We start from the raw sequence: 20124 nt of genomic DNA, 5'->3' as shown, positions 1-20124 counted from the left end.
GGCTGTCCATATGCAGCTCTGATTCCTGGGATGCAGCCCAGGAAAGACATGTCAGAACAGCTTTTGAAAATCATGACTGTCCCAGCAAATTCGTGACAGTTGGAAACTATGACTATGTTGAGGATTAACTAATCCAGAAAGCTCCAAAATGAGCCCCAGTGGCTCTGAAGCAACTGAAGATTCTTGCTACAAGAAGAAAGTATTTTGATAAAAGACAGTCAGGTGGGTCCGCTGCACACATCAACCCCCCCATGGGTCATTCGCCAGTAGAAACCTCCCCGGTTGGTCGATCGATGAGCCCCTCACTTACCCATGGGCAGCGCTTTCCTTCAGGTTATGGGAGACGGCTTTGTCCCCTGCATCTCCTCCGGCGGCCCCCATGTCATGGCCCAATAGAATCACTTTTCCTTTTGGCCAATCAGGAAACAGGTCTCAGGACCCGCTTTTTTATAGGGATGAGCTTTCTGTTCAGATCGAACATGAGTTCGACTCGAACATTGGCTGTTTGCCCGTTCGTTGAAAAACGAACATTGTGGGCCGTTCGCGTCAAATTCGAGCGGTGCATAACGGCCCATAATGCACTGCGGGAGCGCAGTGCATTGCTGTATGATGATTGGCCAAAGCATGCACCATGACCTGCATGCTTTGGCCAATCCCAGCGCCCTCAGCTAAGAGAGCCATAATTGGCCAAAGGCAGGGTGCCTTTTACCAATCATGGCTCAAGTCCACGCCCCACACTATATAAGGCTGCCTGCACATCGGCCCCGTGTAGTGTGTTGTTGGCGTGGATGGAGAGAGAGTGTCATTTAGATTGAGCAGGCAGGCAGGATATTCAGTTAGCTGCAATGTAATATATATATATATATATATATATATATATACATACATACACACACACACAGTCTCATGTATGTATGTATGTATGTATGTATGTATGTATATATATATATACCATTTTAGCCATTTGCTAAAATCATTTAAGTTCATTTTTTTCCTCATCAATGTACACACAGCACCCTATATTGACAGAAAAACACAGAATTGTTGACATTTTTGCAGATTTATTAAAAAAGAAAAACTGAAATATCACATGATCCTAAGTATTCAGACCCTTTGCTCAGTATTTAGTAGAAGCACCCTTTTGATCTAATACAGCCATGAGTCTTTTTGGGAAAGATGCAACAAGTTTTTCACACCTGGATTTGGGGATCCTCTGCCATTCCTCCTTGCAGATCCTCTCCAGTTCTGTCAGGTTGGATGGTAAACTTTGGTGGACAGCCATTTTTAGGTCTCTCCAGAGATGCTCAATTGGGTTTAAGTCAGGGCTCTGGCTGGGCCATTCAAGAACAGTCACTGAGTTGTTGTGAAGCCACTCCTTCGTTATTTTAGCTGTGTGCCTAGGGTCATTGTCTTGTTGGAAGGTAAACCTTCGGCTCTGAGGTCCTGAGCACTCTGGAGAAGGTTTTTGTCCAGGATATAGATATGTATATATATATATATATATATATATATATATATATATATATATATATATATATATATATATGTGTGTATATATATATATATATATATATATGTATATGTATGTATATATATATATATATATATATATATATTCACTGCATACAGTTTAGCTATATCTGAGTGCAGGCCGTTCCTGGTGTACTTTTTCTAATATACTTCTGGCAGGCAGGTTATTCAAATTGGAAAAATTCTGTGAGCCATAATGATCTTATGCCTTGCTTGTGCTACCTCCAGCTGCATGCGCTAATGACGCTTCATATAACGTGCATAGGATAAATTTACAAGTTATGCGCTGCACTTGGGTGACCCCAAAAACAAAATTAATAATAACCAACTCTGTGCTTACTAGTGCGATAATATTAAATACAAATAATATGAATGTTCAATAAATAAACAAGGTGTGAAAAAACAAGTGCTTGTTACACCATAAATTAGTGCTTAATAGTGCTTGTTACACCATACATAGTGTCTTAATCAACATAAAAAGTGCTTAGTGCTCAATATAAAGTATCCTGCTTTTTTAAATGAAAAAATTAATAAATAATAAATCATTTTAAAAAGTTCTCTTTGGCACTCTAAATAGTGCGTGCAAATAATGTCCAGCAGTGATAATAAAACAATGCGTGCAGGTGATGTTCAGCTGTGACAACAATCCAACATCATGCCGAAGATATCCTGAGTGCTGCAAAACATGCTCCTGTGCTCCTTCGTGACCCCCTTAAGCTAATGTGCTCACCTCAGAGCGTGTGACACAGCTTCTACCCTGAGTCCAAATATGCTTTGGAGCCACCCCTGGGCTCAGTCTCAGTGTCTGCTGCACTCCTCCAGCTGGAAACAATGTGGCTCCATACATATAAATGAAAAGGAAACTATATAGTGTAATATATTCAAATTACTTTTATTAAAAAAAAACGCTCCCCACACCGGGGTACTCACATGGCACTGGTGCGTCAGTGCACCATACTATAACGGCTTTCTATGCAAAATCACTGGATGTTTGGTGCGGTATGCTGTGCTGGGACAGCGCTGGTGTAAAGTCCGTGTCAGTCTCTCCGTCCTGGCCCCTCCCCTACGCGTCTTCGACACAGGGATCACGTGTCATGATCAGGGGGATATCCCCCTGATCATGACACGTGATCCCTGTGTCGAATACGCATCCCAGTGGATGCTCTGTTGGAAAGGTCTCCAAGTCTGCTCTTGCCCCTAGATATTCCTGCACCATGTAATGCAGATGCTGGCGATGGTTGCTTGAACTGATCAGACCTTGACGATGAGGACAGAAAAATTGTCTAAAGGCATCGGTCAGCCGGCCACCTTCTCCACTGCTCTTCCTCTGACTGAATGAAGCCTCAGCAACACGTTGTCCAGCACCAGGAAATTGTAACCTCACAGGGTTTGGAAATGCATTGCACAAACCTTTCTTCAAGGCCTCCTGAAGATGTTTCATCCTTTGCTCCCTCTGCAAAGGCAGGATGAGTTCTGCAACCTTACCCTTGTAACATGGATCAAGAAGGGTTGCCAGCCAGTAATGATCCCTCTCTTTGATACCACGAATCCTAGGGTCCTTATGCTGCATGGCCTCCCCGATTCTGCAAAGCCTGCAAAAGTTTGCAGGGGCATTCGATTCTGAGTCCTCTGGGTCACTAAGGATCACATGATCCGTAACAACCTCCTCCCAGCCACGTACAACTCCTTGGGTTTCTGGGGACTGAAAACCATCCCTTGAAGATTGCTGCTGAGTGTTATCCTCCACGTCCATGCTGACACAATCCTCCTCCTCTTCTTCTTCCTGTGTGTTTGGTGGGCCTGCAGGAATAATATCTGGATAAAGGGGGCCTTTAGAGGTAAGGAAGTCCTCCTATTCCTCCTGCTGTTCTGCCTCAAGTGCCCTGTCCATTATTCCATGAAATGTGTGCTCCAACATGAAGATAAGAGAGACAATATCACTGATGCATGCATTTTCGCTGCTCACCATCCTCGTGGCCTCATCAAATGGTGACAGGATAGTGCATGCATCCTTGATCAGTAGCCACTGGTGTGGCGAAAAGAAGCCAAGCTCCCCTGACCCTGTCCTGGTGCCATACTCACACAGGTACTCATTGATGGCCCTCTGCTGCGTGTCCAGCCTCTGCAGCATTGCCAACGTTGAGTTCCACCTGGTGGATATGTCACAAATGAGGCGGTTGGTGGGCAGGTTGCATTCCCTTTCAATGTCAGCCAGCCGAGCACTGGCATTGTATGACCGTTGGAAATGACCACAGACTTTTCTGGCCTGCCTCAGGTGATCTTGTAAGCCTGGGTACCTGCTCAAGAACCGCTGCACCACCAAATTCAGGATGTGTGCCAAACATGGAACATGGGTCAAGTGTCCCTGTCGGAGGGCGGAGAGAAGGTTGGTGCCATTGTCGCATACAACCATTCCTGGCATCATCCACCTCTGAGCCTGCCCCTGCAGAGCTGACAGAATCTCTGCCCCAGTGTGGCTCCTATCCCATAAGCAGTGGTTTTACCTTAAACTACGCAGAGGGTTCTTTACTGTAAGAGCGGCAAGGATGTGGAATTCCCTTCCATGGGCGGTGGTCTCAGCGGGGGGGCATCGATAGTTTCAAGAAACTATTAGATAAGCACCTGAACGACCGCAACATATATACAATGTAATACTGACATATAATCACACACATAGGTTGGACTCGATAGACTTATGTCTTTTTTCAACCTCACCTACTATGTAACTCATGCACCGCATGGCATTTTTTTGCCTGAGTTATTGCCCCTTGAACGCTTACAGGGCACCGCTGGTTCAGAGAACAAATCTGCAGAAGAGGCCATAGAGGAAGAAGAAGAGGAGGGGGTGGAGGAGAGAGCTGGCAGAATCTCCGCTAGTATTTTGGAGGCGTGGTGGCGGAACAAGCTCCAACAATACTGAACCCTGTCCTGCATCCTTCCCAGCTGCCAGCAGAGTTACCCAGTGCACTGTGAAGGGAAGATAACATCCCTGCCCATGCCTGCTAGACCATGAGTCTGCAGTAATATACACCTTACTGCTGAATGCCCTGTCCAACAAGACAAAAACATTGCCTTCCGCATGCCAGTAGAGAGCTGGAATGGCCTTTCATGAAAAGAAATGGCGTTTTGGAACCTGCAACTGAGGTACAGCACATTCCACAAATTCACAAAAGGGAGCAGAGTCTACCAGCTGAAAAGGCAGTGGTTCCAGTGCTAGCAATTTGGCCAAGCTAACATTCAGACGCTGAGCATGTGGATGGCTGGGACTGAATTTCTTTTTATGGTTTAGCAACTGGGGTAGGGAAATTTGCCTGCTAAAATCACACGGTGGTGTACTGCTAGCAGATTGGCTGCAAGTAATTGGGACACCTATTGCTATGCCTTCATTCCTCTCAGTGCAGATTTTCGAGAGGACTGGAGGTATAGTAGGGTTGGAGATCCCAGATGAGGAGCAAGGAGAAGTCCGCCTTTTTCTTTGATGTGGGTCTTTCAAAGTGCTGTTGCCAACGGACTTGTTGCCTTATGAGTTTATGTGAAATCTACATTAATAGCTGTAAAATATTGGAATTATAAATATATATTTTATTTAGCTTTTATCTATGTAGGGCGGAACATAATATCTTCACAGAAATCTCTGATAGACTAGACAAGTCGTTGCCTAGGCTTGTGTATACAAACAATGGGATCCAAACCTCATTGTTTTACACATACTCACTTCAAAGGATCCCATGCTGGGATATGCAATGAAGGGAGGCCAACCCGTAATCAATACTTAACTTCCCGGGAAACTTCAAATTAAGCTCCTGCTCAGAATAGTCACAAGGATTTGCATTAAAGGGGGCTGACTTATGCCAAGTATAGGGATTGGAGATATAGCCAGTCCTTAACCAGGAATAGGGAAGCTCACCAATCAGAGCCATGCTATGCCAACCAATGAGGCATCAGCATGTAATGATATACATAGACTAGATGGGAGGGAAACGCACACTTTTATGGGAGAGCAACCATCAGAATGGAACCTTGGTGCAAAGGTTAATTATGGGAAAGGTCTGCATTTTACTTATAACTAAATATGTTTGTAGATTAATGTTTTCAGGAATATACTCTGTATTCCTTCATGTAATTCTCTTATTTTAACCTAATATTTTCTTCCTTGGTGTAGACCAGGGATATGAAATTAGCGGACCTCCAGCTGTTGCAAAACTACAAGTCCCATCATGCCTCTGCCTCTGGGTGTCATGCTTGTGGCTGTCAGAGTCTTGCTATGCCTAATGGGAGTTATAGTTCTGCAACAGCTGGAGGTCCGTTAATTGCATATCCCTGGTGTAGACTATAGATAGATGGTTGTGTATTAGATAGACTTTCAACTACTCACCAATAAATTTTGTTATTGTGTTAAAGCTTTCACTCATGGTCAAAGAACTCTCATTTAACTCAAATCATACCTGAGAGATATTAAAACTCAAATATAGTATACGGGAAAAAGACTGCATGGGAGGTCGTCATATGTCTGGTCAAGCATGTGGTGCCCAAGCGGCTTCTGTTGTGGCCACGCTTGATCGGCTTCAGACATAGGTTACAAATAGCAATGGTGTGATCTGCTGCACACATGTCCAAAAAGGCCCACGCCAAGGAAGTTTTCAAAATCAGCGGGGAGTCAGCAGTGCCCTGCACCTGCGGAGCTCTGCGCTGTGATGCAGTAGGGTGGCTGCCCTTAAGCTGCCCCCTAGAGGACATCCTGCCTCATTGGAGGTGTGCCTCCTCTTCTATTCTATCAGGCACCCAAGTAGAGTCAGTGACCTCATCATCCCCCTCCCTCCTCATCACTGGAGCAAACTTGGCACTATGCTGCAGCTGGGGGAACATGACTGCCAGTTTCTTGTCCTTCTTGGGCACCCCCTCTCTCAAGGTCACGTTCCTCCCTTCCTCAACCTGGGAACCAACATCGGAGCCTTCAAATCGCTGCGCATCCTCCAGCAGCATGTACCCGACACTGCGGTCAAATAGTTTGGGGGACTCCTCCGTGTATGATGGTGGGGCTACGGAAGGAGTGACTGTGGACAAAGAGCCCGTGGAATAGGCCGCTTTGGCAGCTGCATAGGAAGGAAAACTACTCTGAGCCTGGGTGACAGAGGATGAGGAGGATGAGGACGGCTTTGCTATCCACTCCACCAACTCTTCTGCATGTTCTGGCTCAATAACACGGCTAGCAGCAGAAGAAAAGGACAAGTGTGCCCCACGTCCACCGGCAGAGGATGCTCCATGTCCATGACCAGCACTGTTGACTGTAGACACAGAGCCTACTTGCCCTCTTTTAGTGGCCAGTGAGTGTTTGCCTCTCCTTGGTGGCCTTCTGGAAATGATGTATATTTTGTTTTGCAACATCGCACTACACTGTGTTGTGTACGGTTTACACCACCAGAAGATAAGTAGCAACTGCACTACGGCTGCACTGTATTGTGTACTGTGTAAACCACCAGAAAAATAGTAGCAACTGCACTACGGCTGCACTGTATTGTAATTACAATTTTTGATCTAATATTTCACAGCAGGGCCCATTCCTGTGCCCGCCAAGAGTATCTGTGAGGGGTTACAGTGTTGTGGCACCACCCCCACCACTGCCTAAGGCCCAATTTTTCTGCCCCTGTGACACAGGGGCATGTCATTACAATTTTTGCTCTAATATTTCACAGCAGGGCCTGTTGCTGCGCTCAACAAGAGTATCTGTGAGGCTTTACAGTGTTGTACCACCACCACCACCGCCTAAGGCCTAATTTTTCTGCCCCTGTTTAACAGGAGCATGTAATTACAATTCTTGATAAAATATTTTACAGCAGGGCCCGTTCCAGCTCCCACCAAGAGTAACTGTGAGGGCTTACAGTGTTCTGGTACCACCAACACCTAAGGCCCAATTTTCCACAGAGTGTATAGGGCAGGCCGTATAGTATATACAGGCGATTCCCTAATTTCAAACATCCAACTTACAAACGACTCCTACTTACAAACGGAGGGAGGCAACAGGAAGTGAGAGGAAATCTACCCCTAGGAAGGGAAATTCTCTCCTGTAAGAGTTAATATGGGAAAAAGGTGTCTCCACTGATGCTTTTATTACCAATCCTTGTTTCCCTAATAACCCAACATTTTCAAAATTCAATTGTCATTGGGACAGAAAATGAGGTGAAGTCTTCTGAACAGGGCCACAGACAGCAAAACAAATGTTACAGGGGTGATAACCCTTCCAATATTATCCAAAAAAGCTTAAAAATAGATTTTTGGGCTGGAGCTACACTTAAAAAATGTACCTGTTCCAAATTACAAACAGATTCAACTTAATAACAAACGTACAGTCCCTATCTTGTTTGTAACCCGGGGACCGCCTGTATTCTGCTGTTCAGAGTATATAGGGCCTAGGGGCCCCACGCCTTTTTTTTTTATTTAGGTGCGGGTTCCTCCTTAATATCCATACCAGACCCAAAGAGCCCGGTAATGTGCTGGGGGGGTGCAACATTACATTACAGCCACAAGCAGTTTTAAATGACTTTTTATCCTTTAGAAATGTCATTTTGTGCAGGGACTGTTCTAAACACGGGAAAATGCGCTACTTTACAGGCATACTATAGACACCCCCCAGGCACGATATTTAAAGGAATATTACACTTTTATTGTTTCACTTTAAGCATTATTAAAATCACTGCTCCCAAAAAAAGTCCGTTTTTAAAACTTTTTTTTTTGCATTGATACATGTCCCCTGGGGCAGGACCCGGGTCCCCAAACACTTTTTATGACAATAACTTGCATATTAGCCTTTAAATTTAGCACTTTTGATTTTTCACGTTTGAGTCCCATAGACTTTAATAGTGTTCGCACAAATTTTTTGCCTGTTCGCATGTTCTGCCGTGAACCAAACCGGGGGGTGTTCGGCTCATTCCTACTTTCTGATTGGCTGGGAGGAGAATCAGTGTGACAATAGCGAATATTCATTCACTATTGTCACACAACTGGGTGGGCTTTGGACGCAGTGCCCTGCGCCGCCCGAGCCCACCCTTTTTTGAAGCCTATTAGAGCCTCTAGCTCTAATCGCGTGCTTAAAAAAACACCCTACCATTGGAATCCATGCGTCTGTTGTCCTGCATGTAGATTAGGTGGCCAGACTCATGGATAGGGGGGCGGCACCCCTGCGCCCCTAATGGGTGGGCCGCTCCTGTTAGAAAGTGTCCATTCTGTAGCTCTGAATGCCTCACCCCTTGATGATGTGTTTTCTTTAAGCCACTTCTTATCTTTCTTAGTTAAGTGAAAGAGCAAAGTAGCTGCAGCAGCAAAAGAAAATGTTTAATGTATATGCTATTAGACCATTTTAGAAACTGGTATAAGCTGGTGATACTTTTGAAAAAAAAAAAGACATAAAAGCATTTTAGCAGGCATACCTAAATCTCTGTTAGAACAGCTTGTGTGCCAACATCCTAAAAGCCATTGCTGGCAAATCAACTTTGTATGTTACAGTATATGTATATGCACCAGCAACAAGAAAAGTGACTTTTCTGCCCTCTCTTGATTCAGGTTACTCAGAGAGCACCTTGGAGAGAAGGAAGTAGAACTGGCACTAACATTTGATGCAGTACAAGGAGCAGATCTGGGTAATTACACCTGTCATGTGGAAAATCGAAATGGTCGCAGACATGCCAGCATCATCCTGAGGAAGAAAGGTAAATTCATAAAACCCTTGTTGACTTTTGTTAGAAAAAATGTCCACATACTATGTGAATAGTTAAATATGCATATGTTTAAGAAGGCAGTAAGCAGAATTTGCTATGTAGAAAATACACAGATAGAAGCAACATCAGCCTGAAAAAAAGTTTTAGCACTTTTTTCAGGGTTGAACAATATGTTGTTAGTAAGTCTATATAAAATCATTAATGTCTTATTCTTTCCATATAGAATCAAACTGGTCCAAGAATAAATGATGTGCTTAAAATGAACCAATTTTGATATAATGTAACCTCTATCTTCCAACAGATGCACGGATGAACAGCACTGTTGTATAGAACAGTTCAATAATATAATTCAGGAATGGTAATATCCAGTCAAGGGACTGGGCAGATACAACAAATACATATTTGATAATTTAACAGACATATGGCAGAACAATAACATTCATTGTAGCAATGGAAGATGTACATGTTACAAATTCTCCTAACGAGATTAGCTAGAATTCTGTTTTACCAATTCGAAAACAGATAATATAGGCAGGATAAATCTTGCAATTGGTTTTTGAAAGACCTGCTTCAGGTGAACCCCCTAAGCTATTGTGGACTTTGCTTTTGAATAGATGCTTCGCTTATGGGGATTATCTATTAAAAATGTCCTTTTCTAAAAACACTTTTCTGATTTATATATATGGGTATTCACCACCTTCCTGGTTTTCAGGAGAAGGAGATTAAAATGATCCTGCACATGCAAGGCAAAACAACAGGCCTACTTTATTGGCAGTCTCCTCTCCTGCTTATACTTCCATTCTCTTCCCTCACCTCTGATTTGACTGCCTGGTTTTCATATTCACTGTAAAATCCTTTTCTCTGAGTCCACTGAGGGGAACATAGCTGGTGATAATTAAAGAAGAATTACCAAAATGTTAAAACAGAACTCCAGGCAGTGTTACCTATAATGCTGTTTAGGCCACATTCGATGAAGTGTATCATATTTTATTCACATAGAAGTCAGCTGGAAAATAGAACTAGCACTGTGCTGTGCAATAAAAGTGAATGGGCATAGTTATGGGGGAGCTATGGCACAACAATTCTATCTGTAGATGTTTTTTTTTAGTTGAATTGGCTTCAATTTAGACTACATTATTTTTACACATGATGAGTAATGGCATGGGCTCTGTATAAATAAATAGGGATTTGTGCTGGATGGGAGTGGATTGGGGCTGAACCTACAGTATATATGGGGGCTTTGACCTGGGTTTGCTTAGACTCCATTCTTTTTATTCTATATGTTGCTGTCTGTCTGCCTAGGGTATCCCAAACAATAGGCAAGTAGGATGCCAGTTTTCTTCTATATAGCATAGTATAGATACAGTGGCCACATCCATATTTTCCATACAGTACTAGCTGATGTCTTGTGTTGTTGTGAATAACAACTCTTTTTCTGCTGCCAGTGATGAGCAGTGTAATTTACAACACAATCTGCAAGCCAGTGCTCTAGTCTTTATCCTGAGACAGTGGACAGGTCTAGGCTCAGTCCTGTTTTCTGGTATACAGGGAAGATGGCAGACAGAGAAGAAAGCTCACAGAATGGAAAAGGGGCACAGTGTTGGAAGATGTCAGAGCTGCAGGTGTTGTTAAGCCACTCTCCTCTGTGTGCTGTCATGGCCCCTTATTGTCAGTGTGCACCATCTTTCACCATCGCCCTCTCATCTGTGTGTATGGTCCTCTTTAAAAAGTTGGTCTTCTCCTTGGCAGCATGGCAAACAGTGGTGGTGGGGAGGGGGCATACTGTTGACCAGTCTAGCTCAACATCTGTACCACACATCAGATAGAGACTAAGTGCTCCATGTGCCTGGTCCCTGGAAGATTCCATAAGAATTTCATAATTATGATAATAGTATAACCCTAAGCTGCTTAAAGTGCCACATACAAAAGATATGGACACTGAGCACATAGAAAATGAATGACAGTTCCTTTGAGGTTATAATCCCTCCCATGTCATATCTGCTAAATTTTATCAAGCAGTCCAAAGAGAGAATGAATATGAGGGCAGTGCAATGGCTTCAGAGAAAATTATTTTACATCGAGTACAAAAAATCCTATTGTCTCTATAATCCATTAAGGGGCACAGCTTAATGATAATATAAGGATGTCCAAAAGCAGTCCAAACTGAGTGTGTGCCCCAAAACAAAAACAAGCAATACAATGCAAAAAGGGAAAAAAAGAAAAAAGAAAAGGGAAAATCAAGGGCATTACACAGCTACTTGCCAAACCTTTCGATCAAAACTAGCATCTGCTGAGTCAGACATATCAATCTTCTAAAATGTATAAAATGTGTGTACAGAAGACCAGGTGGCAGTCTTGCAGAACTGATACATAGGGGCTTGATGACAAAAAGTTAAAGAAATACTTCCTGAGAGTGGGCTTTAAGAGGAAAAGGAGACACTTTACCACAATTTATTGGCCTGTACAAGAACCGTCAAATCCACTTAGAGATCTAGACACAGAAAACTCTCTTTTAGGACCTCCAGAGATAATAATTAGTGAATCAGTCTGCTTAAAAAAAGCAGTAGATGTCTGGTATATGTGTGATAGCACTGAAGTGATAGAAGTAAAAATTGGTTCCAATAGGTCTACAGTTAAGTAATTCTTCCTTAACCCCTTGACGACCGGCTCACGCCGATATACGTCAGCAGAATGGCATGGACAGGCATATTAACGTACCTGTACGTCGCCTGTGATCGCGGGTCCTGTGGACTCAATGTCCACAGGGATACCCACGATCGTCTCACAGAGAGGAAGAACGGGGAAATGATGATGTAAACAAGCATTTCCCCGTTCTTCCTAGTGACAGGACACTGATCACAGCCCCCTGTGATCGGGAGCGGTGATCAGTGTCGTGACACACATAGCCCATCCCCCTACAGTTAGAACACATCCCTAGGACACATTTAACCCCTTCAGCGCCTCCTCCAGGTTAACCCCCCCCCCACTGCCAGTCACATTTACACAGTAATCAATGCATTTTTATAGCATTTTTATAGCACTGATTGCTGTATAAATGTGAATGGTCCCAAAATAGCGCCAAAAGTGTCCGATGTATCGACCATAATGTCGTAGTCATGATAAAAATCGCTGATTGCCGCCAAAAAAAATTATTAAAATAAAAGGGCAATAAACTATCCCCTATTTTGTAGACGCTATAACTTTTGAGCAAACCAATCAATAAACACTTATTGCGATTTATTTTTTTACCAAAAATATGTAGAAGAATATGTATCGACCTAAACTGAGGAAAAAACATTTTTTTTATATATTTTTGGGGGATATTTATTATAGCAAAAAGTAAAAAATATTGCTTTTTTTCAAAATTGTCGCTCTTTTTTTGTTTATAACACAAGCAATAAAAAACGCAGAGGTGATCAAATACCACTAAAAGAAAGCTCTATTTGTGGGGAAAAAACAATGTTAATTTTGTTTGGGAGCCACGTCGCATGACCTCGCAATTGTCAGTTAAAGCGACGCATTGCCGAATCACAAAAAGTGCTCTGGTCTTTGGCCAGCCAAATGGTCCGGGGCTGAAGTGGTTAAAAGAAACAAGTCCATGATTGAAGTCTAGTGTAGGTGGACCCCCTTCTGGTCCCAGGCTGCTACCTCTTTGACAGCAACACAAAGAAGCACTCGCCAGATAGTAGTTCGTTGAAAAGATGCAGTGGCAGAGGTAAACTCTGACAAACCTGACAACATCCAGGCACTTTTAGGTTAAAAGGAGATCCCCGGACTCCTTACAGGACAACACTGATAACCCAGACAGTCACACTAAGAATGCTGTCTTACAAAAAAAGCAAAGGAAATGGCCCAAACAGGTTCAAACAGTGGTCTTTGTGATGCTGACAATTCTTGATTTAAATCCAATGATTGAAGCAGGGCCAAATAGGGGGAGAAACAAGTGTAAACCCTTATATGAAAAACAAATTAATAAATTAGCAAGAGGATGTTGAAAATTAATGGATAGGGCACACACCTGACTCTTGATAGTAGTAAGAGCCAAGTGTTGTTCTACCCCCAACTGAAGTAAAGAAAGAACATGGCCCATCAAAAAGTAATGTAGGGAAACCCCCACAGGCTCACATCAGAAAAATATGTTTTCTATATTTGACTTAAGTCTTGTTGGAAGTCGTTTTATAAGCTTTAATCATGCTCTGCATAACAAAATCTGCAGCGCCCATCTTTCAGAATCTGGGTTTTAACAGCCAGGCATCAGTATGTAGAGTTCTGCCTTTCCTCTGACTTCATAAGCTCCATGTTTTTTTTCAGTCTGTGACATTGGAAGTACAAAGGCCAGACAGAGCCAGGCACCTAGGTTTTCAGACGATTGTCAACAATGGCAGTCTTCCTTTTTTTTCCCAGTACAGTCCCAGCAAAAAAATAAAAATAATTCTGTAGTGGTTTTTACTCTATTGCCAAGTGTTGGCAGCTTATTCAAAAATAATATAAGCATTGCGTTAAGGCAATTCATTAACACATGCAGTAACACAGCTCACTGGCCTAGAAAATGTGAGGGGGCCCTAGTGTCATTTGTATAACCAATAACTTTGTATGTAAGGAACCAGGTTACATCATAAGCTTTTCAGAAGATATTCAATAATGGCAGTCTTCCTTCTTTATCCCAGTACAGTCCCAGCAAAAAAAAAAAAAAATCTGTAGTGGTTTTTACTCTATCGCCAAGTGCTGGGAGTTTATTCTAAAATAACACGTGCATTGCATTAAGGCAACTCGTTAACACATGCAGTAACACAGCTCACTGGACCAGAAAATGCAAAGGGCCCTAGCGTCGTTTGTAAAACTCATAACTTTGTATGTAAGGAACCAGGTCACATCATAAAAGTTTAACTTCGTACAATAGAAGAGACCCATGCTGTACAAAAAAGTTACCATACAGCATTGTACAAATCCCAAGTCCTGTTGTACTTAATATGTTGTGATGTATATATGTAATGAACAAAAGCTTAAAGTGTATGTAGAGCTACAACTTTGCTTTAGTTTGGGATGGAATGTTTAAGAATTACTGTAGAACCCATGTCAGGTATTTCAAAGAAGACACTTGTCTCATCAATATCCAACGAAGGATATCCCATCGCTTTGAAAAGATCTGCTCTAACTTGCATCTGTGTTTTCATATTTATGTATTTTTATCCTAGTATTATCTCTCTCATAAACAGATACAGGTAATGGTACTCACAGTATGTGCATGGTCCCTAAAATAAGCTCATTTCATGTTTACATGTATTATTAATCTAAAAAAAATACACTCATGCAGATATATGTGGTGCATATTATTTAGCAGTATGAACAACATTTACCCAGTTTAAAACAAGCAGGGAAATGTATAACCAAGCTCTATGAATTGTATAGCTACATAGCCAAAGTACACCATTTGTGAGCTCATTAAGTCCAATTTATATATAGGTATGCCCAGAAAGATACCCTGGGTGTTCTCACCATGTTACATAAAAGCCAGAAGATCCTACATAAAAAGAATGCTCCAACAAATAAAGCTGTCAGAATTCAAGGCACGTCATTTCCAAATGGCTTGTCAGATTAGATGTAATAACACCCTTGTTCTTAATTCAAAACATAATTAGTGACGGAGGCCGAAAAAAGAAAAGTACATTTACATGTACACCTGGCAAACAGCGACAAGTAGACAGCCCAGTAAGTATGTCTCTGAGACACTGCTGCTCGACAGCCAATATGATCAGAGAGAGATGCAAATTATTTCTTCCACCCTGTGTATTTGTAAGACATGTTTATGTAAGCACTGATTGGTACTTATGTTACACTTCGTATAATACGGTTGACATAATGTAAATAGCATAATCATAGCACAGAAAAATGTGAAAGAACAGACTAACTTTTCCCATTGCCAGGGAAATGTAGGATATTTTATCTGTGATAGCACCTTTTTCAAACTGCCTAACGTGTGGAATTATTAATGATCATATCACAGAAGCATTTAATAAATTGCAAAATTGCTGTTTGAATAAGCAGAAATGAAATCTTAGTTACTAGTGTCTGCTCAAAAGTATCAGTCACAAAGACTTCGGACATGTCACCATCTCAGTGTACCCAAGGCACCAACATAAACACAATCACATACATAAATTGGTCTAAAAAGGAAATTAATGATAAAATGGGCATGAAAATAAACACTAATAAATTATATATGAGAGAAACAGCGACACCTGCTGGCTATTATAAGTACATTCAGATAAATACAACTTCAAAACTTCTCTTAATAAAGACCCAATTTTCTTTAATATCCCCATTTAAACCATAAAGGAAAATCATAAAACTTACAGCCTAAAGAGAAAGCAATGGTTTGATGTACATGGACTTTAATTGCTACATTTTAGATAAAAAATAAAATATTGACTATTGTTATTAGAAAATAGTTATTATAATTAATGATATAGGTGCTGAAAAAAAAACATGCTGTAATAAGTTCATCACTGTATGCCATACCTACATAAGTATGATTGTGTTTAGAAGTAGAAGGGTTGATGTGAGAAACAAGCAAAACCAATCCAGCTTGATTGGTGCAGATATCTAGCTATGGGTTTAGCTGGGGTTGTCCTCCAAACTCATCTCTAACCAAACTCTTACTTTTCTTGTATTCCGATGAGCTAATGTGAGCTGCAGGGCCAGGGAATCACTTGGCCTGCAGCTCATTTGAGAAACGAAATGCAGGAGTTTGGGTTTGAGATGAGTTTGGAAGATGTCTCAGCTTATCTCGAGAAATTACATCTAATAAGGCTTATCTGAAATTATATTGTGAATAAGGTGGTTCTAAAGGCAGAAGGCTTTTTTAACTTAATGCATTCTATGCATTAAAGGTAAAAATCTAATGGGTGTAGCCCCCCCCTCTTTATACTTACCTGAGCCCCATCTCTATCCAGCCATATGCATGAGAGCAGTGGTCTCCCAGGTCTCTCTCTTCTCATTGGCTCACACAGCAATGGGAGTCAATGAGGAGACAGAGGGGGTAAGCCGGCTTCACAGGAGCGTGTCTCAGGAGGGAGCTGGCTTGAGTGCCCCATAGCAAGAGGCTAGCTATGAGGGCACTCAACAGGTGGGAGGAGCCAGGATTGCAAGTGGGGGACCCAAAAAGAAGAGGATTGTGGCCGCTCTGTGCAAAACTATTGCACAGAGCAGGTAAGTATAACATGTTTGTTATTTTTAAAAAAATGCCCCTTTAGTGTTTATTTAATCTCATGTATGGGGCACAGCCCTCCAAGCACAGGTTATCATTTCAATGATTTTTCAAATCATCTTATGGGAGAGATCAAAAATATGTGTCCAGTATATTCTCAGCATAGAACTCACCAGATACTTTCACCTGGAGAAGTACAAGACTGGTAAACACATTAGCTGTATGATCTTTCTTTTTGAATTAATTTAATTGTTTTTCTTTTTTTTTTTATAGAGTTAAGATACAACATTGAGCTTGCTGGAGGTCTGGGTGCTATCTTTATCGTATTCGTTTTTCTGGTCATAATCTATAAATGCTACAATGTAGAATTAATGCTCTTCTACAGACAGAACTTTGGAAGTGATGAAGCTGCTGAAGGTAAGTGGTTTCCTTATATTTTGGCTATTTCTTTATAAGCCACAACAAAGAGCTAAAATATAGAGAGTGAAAGGAGACTGTGCTGTTTGTTGGACACAAACGGTGCTGCTGCTTTATTGTTTAAATTTAGTTTACTGTATTCAAAAAGCATATTCATAATATCTATTTCTTGGGGCTGTAGGAGTGGGGCTGGCTACTTTGGACCAGAGATGTAGTCAGTCCCACTGTGAAGCTTCATCAGCTACAATAAAATTGAAATAGAAAGCCCAAATAGGTTTTACGTCAATGCTTTCCTTGCAATACAGTAAAAAAATGTTTAGGCACAATATCCCCCTCTCACCCCCCTTTAATTACTTGACCCCTCATTCAATCCAGCACTGTGTCCATCTTCAGCTCTTCTCTCCCCTTACCTCCCAGTCTTGCAGGCTTTGCTGAGCCAGTGGAATGTCACTGGCACTTATGCTGTCAATCAAAGCCAGTGAAGAGGTATTGGGGGCGAGGCTGAGTCCCACTGGCTGTGTCTACAGACGCAGACAGCAAGGCTCGGGAGCAAGCCTGTACGAGTGCCCCCATAGAAAGCGAGGTGCATAGAGGAGGCAGACACGGCGGTCCCACAAAGAGAGGGTTGAGGCTCCGTTCACATCTAGGCGTTGCTATTTTTATAGGCGTTTTTCAGGTGTTTTTTCTTGGGTTTTCAGCGTTTTTGTGCAAGCGTTTTGAGTTGACAAGTGACCAATGAAAAGCAGTAAAACGCCTGTAATCTGCCAACAAAGAATCTCAAGTAATTTTTGAGTGACAGGCATTTTGCTTAAGGTGACAGATTGCTCCGATGTGAACAGGGGCCATTGAAATGAATAGGATTTGTCTTGTTGGGCGTTTTTAGAGCTGAGACTTAGAGCAGAAAATCTGCCAAAAACGCCTTGATGTGAACGGAGCCTGAGGGTTGCTCTGTGCAATTCCATTGCACAGAGCTGGTAAGTCTAAACTTCTTTATTATTTAAAAAACAAAGCTTTACACCCACTCTAACTAGGCCTGCATTTACTGCAACGACATTCTTGAGCCAACACCTAGGGCAGCATACAGCCTATATATTAATGGTTTATGGTCAGTTTCAATTATGTGTATAAGTTGAGTGTATTTTTTTAAATTGTATATAATGTTTATTTTACAATAACATATTTAATACAGAATTATTCCATGGCACAGAAAGTCTGAATTTGTCGTAATAATATATTATGCATAGATCTAAACATTTCATACCATACAGTGCTTGTTAAGCTCCTTGGTTTTACTCTTATTCCCAAGTAGAGATTGGCCGAACACCTCCGTTTGGTCCGCAGCAGAACTCCCAAACAGCGAACCGATTGAAGTATATGGGAGCCGAACAGGAATTATAAACAGTGCCCATTTTGAAGGCTTATATGCAAGTAGTTTACCATAAAAGGGGTATGGGGAGTCCGGGTACCGCCTTGGGGGACATCTATCAATGCAAAAAAATGTTTAAAAACTATAGTTGTTTCAGAAGCAGTGATTTAGTGGCACATCTGTAGCTTATATAGAACATGCTGTAGCAAAATTTTAATTTCCAAAGAAAAGAAAAACTGTCAAATCACATTTAAAATGACTCGCAGTTGCAATTGCCAATTGCCGGCTAATTAAAAAAAAAAAACGGCGTGGGGTCCCCCCAATATCCATACCAGACCATTATCTTGTATATGGGCATGCAGGCAAGGAAAGAGGGGTGACAGCCGAGCACCCCCCCCCTCCTCCTGAACCATACCAGGCCACATGCCCTCTACATGGGGGGGTGCTTTGGGGCAGGATGGGCTCTGTCCCCCCCCACCCCAAAGCAGCTCTAAAAACATCAAGAGCCAACCTGTCTCATGGCATCAAGAAGGCAAAACAACAATATGCTCAAAAAATCAATAAATACTTTAGCGACAGCAAAGATACACGGGCCCTGTGGCAAGCCATTTAGACCATCACTAACTACAAGCCCCTGCCACAGGTCAGTGATAATTATACTTCTCTCCCGGATGCACTCAACCATTTTTATGCACGGTTTGAGATGCAGAACCAAACATCTTCACAAAAACTACCCATATCACGAAATGACTGGGCACTCTACTTTTCTCCAGCCGATGTAAGGAAGACCCTGTTTAGGATCAACCGACAGAAGGCTACTGGCCCCGATGACATACCTGGATGTGTGCTGAGAGACTGTGCTATACAGCTGACAGATGTCCTTACAGATATCTTTAACATTTCGCTGAGCCAGGCGGTTGTCCCTACGTCTTAAATCCACCACCATAATTCCAGTGCCAAAGAAGACACCTGTGTCCTGTTTGAATGACTATCATTCCATAGCAATAACTCCAATAATGATGAAGTGCTTTGAGAGGTTAGCCATGCATCACATTAAGTCCAGTCTTCCAAACACGCTGGACCTATATCAGTGTTCATACGGTCCAAACCATTCCACGGACGATGCAGTATCCTCTACCCTTCACTTGGCCCTTACCCACTTAGAATGGAAAGACTTTTATGTTAGAATGCTGTTCATTGACTTTAGCTCAGCATTTAATACAATAATTCCTCAGCAACTTATCACTAAATTGAACTCGCTGGGCCTCACCCTGCCCCTCTGTAATTGGATCCTGGACTTTTTAACCGGAAGACCTCAGTCAGTCTGTGTTGGTTGCAGCACCTCGAGCACTACCACACTGAGCATGGGTGCCCCACAGGGATGAAAGGAAGAGGGAGAAATTCTGTTGATTACCCCCCACTGACAGCTTGACTGTGGAGAGAGTAAGCAGTATTAAATTCCTGGGAGTGCACATCTCAGAGAATCTTACCTGGACAACCAACATCATGTCACTAACCAAGAAGGCACAACAGCGCCTATATTTTCTCCCCTGCCTTAAAAAACAGTCTCCCTCCACCCATCCTTACTACATTCTATAGGGGAACCATTGAAAGCGTGCTGACCAGCTGCATCATTGTCTGGTATGGGAACTGCAGTTCTGTTGACTGCAAGACCCTGCAGCGGCTAGTGAAGACGGCTGAAAAGATTATTGGTGTCTCTCTCCCCTCCATCCTGGACATTTTTCATACAAGATGCTCCAGCAAAGCTACCAGTATCATGAAGGATCCTACCCATCCCTCCAACAGTCTCTTCCAGCTCTTGCCATTAGGTAGAAGGTACTGGAGTATCAAAACCAGGACGGTCAGACTGCTCAACAGTTTTTTCCACCAGG

The 20124-nt window shown here is 42.2% G+C and overlaps 1 protein-coding gene across 1 annotated transcript in view; it reads left to right on the top strand.

The window, feature by feature from the left end:
• IL1RAPL2 (interleukin 1 receptor accessory protein like 2) overlaps nt 1-20124 on the top strand; it is a 1633909-nt gene that overhangs the window by 1547882 nt on the left and 65903 nt on the right. Inside the window, exons 8-9 of the mRNA XM_073599302.1 lie at nt 9088-9233; nt 16723-16866. Coding sequence (XP_073455403.1) covers nt 9088-9233; nt 16723-16866 — 290 coding nt within the window. The remainder of the gene's footprint in view (nt 1-9087; nt 9234-16722; nt 16867-20124) is intronic.

This window comes from Aquarana catesbeiana, linkage group LG09 (assembly GCF_042186555.1).
Source record: "Aquarana catesbeiana isolate 2022-GZ linkage group LG09, ASM4218655v1, whole genome shotgun sequence".
NCBI lineage: Eukaryota > Metazoa > Chordata > Amphibia > Anura > Ranidae > Aquarana > Aquarana catesbeiana.
Note: the sequence above shows the minus strand (reverse complement) of the source record. Positions and strands in the feature narration are given on the sequence as shown.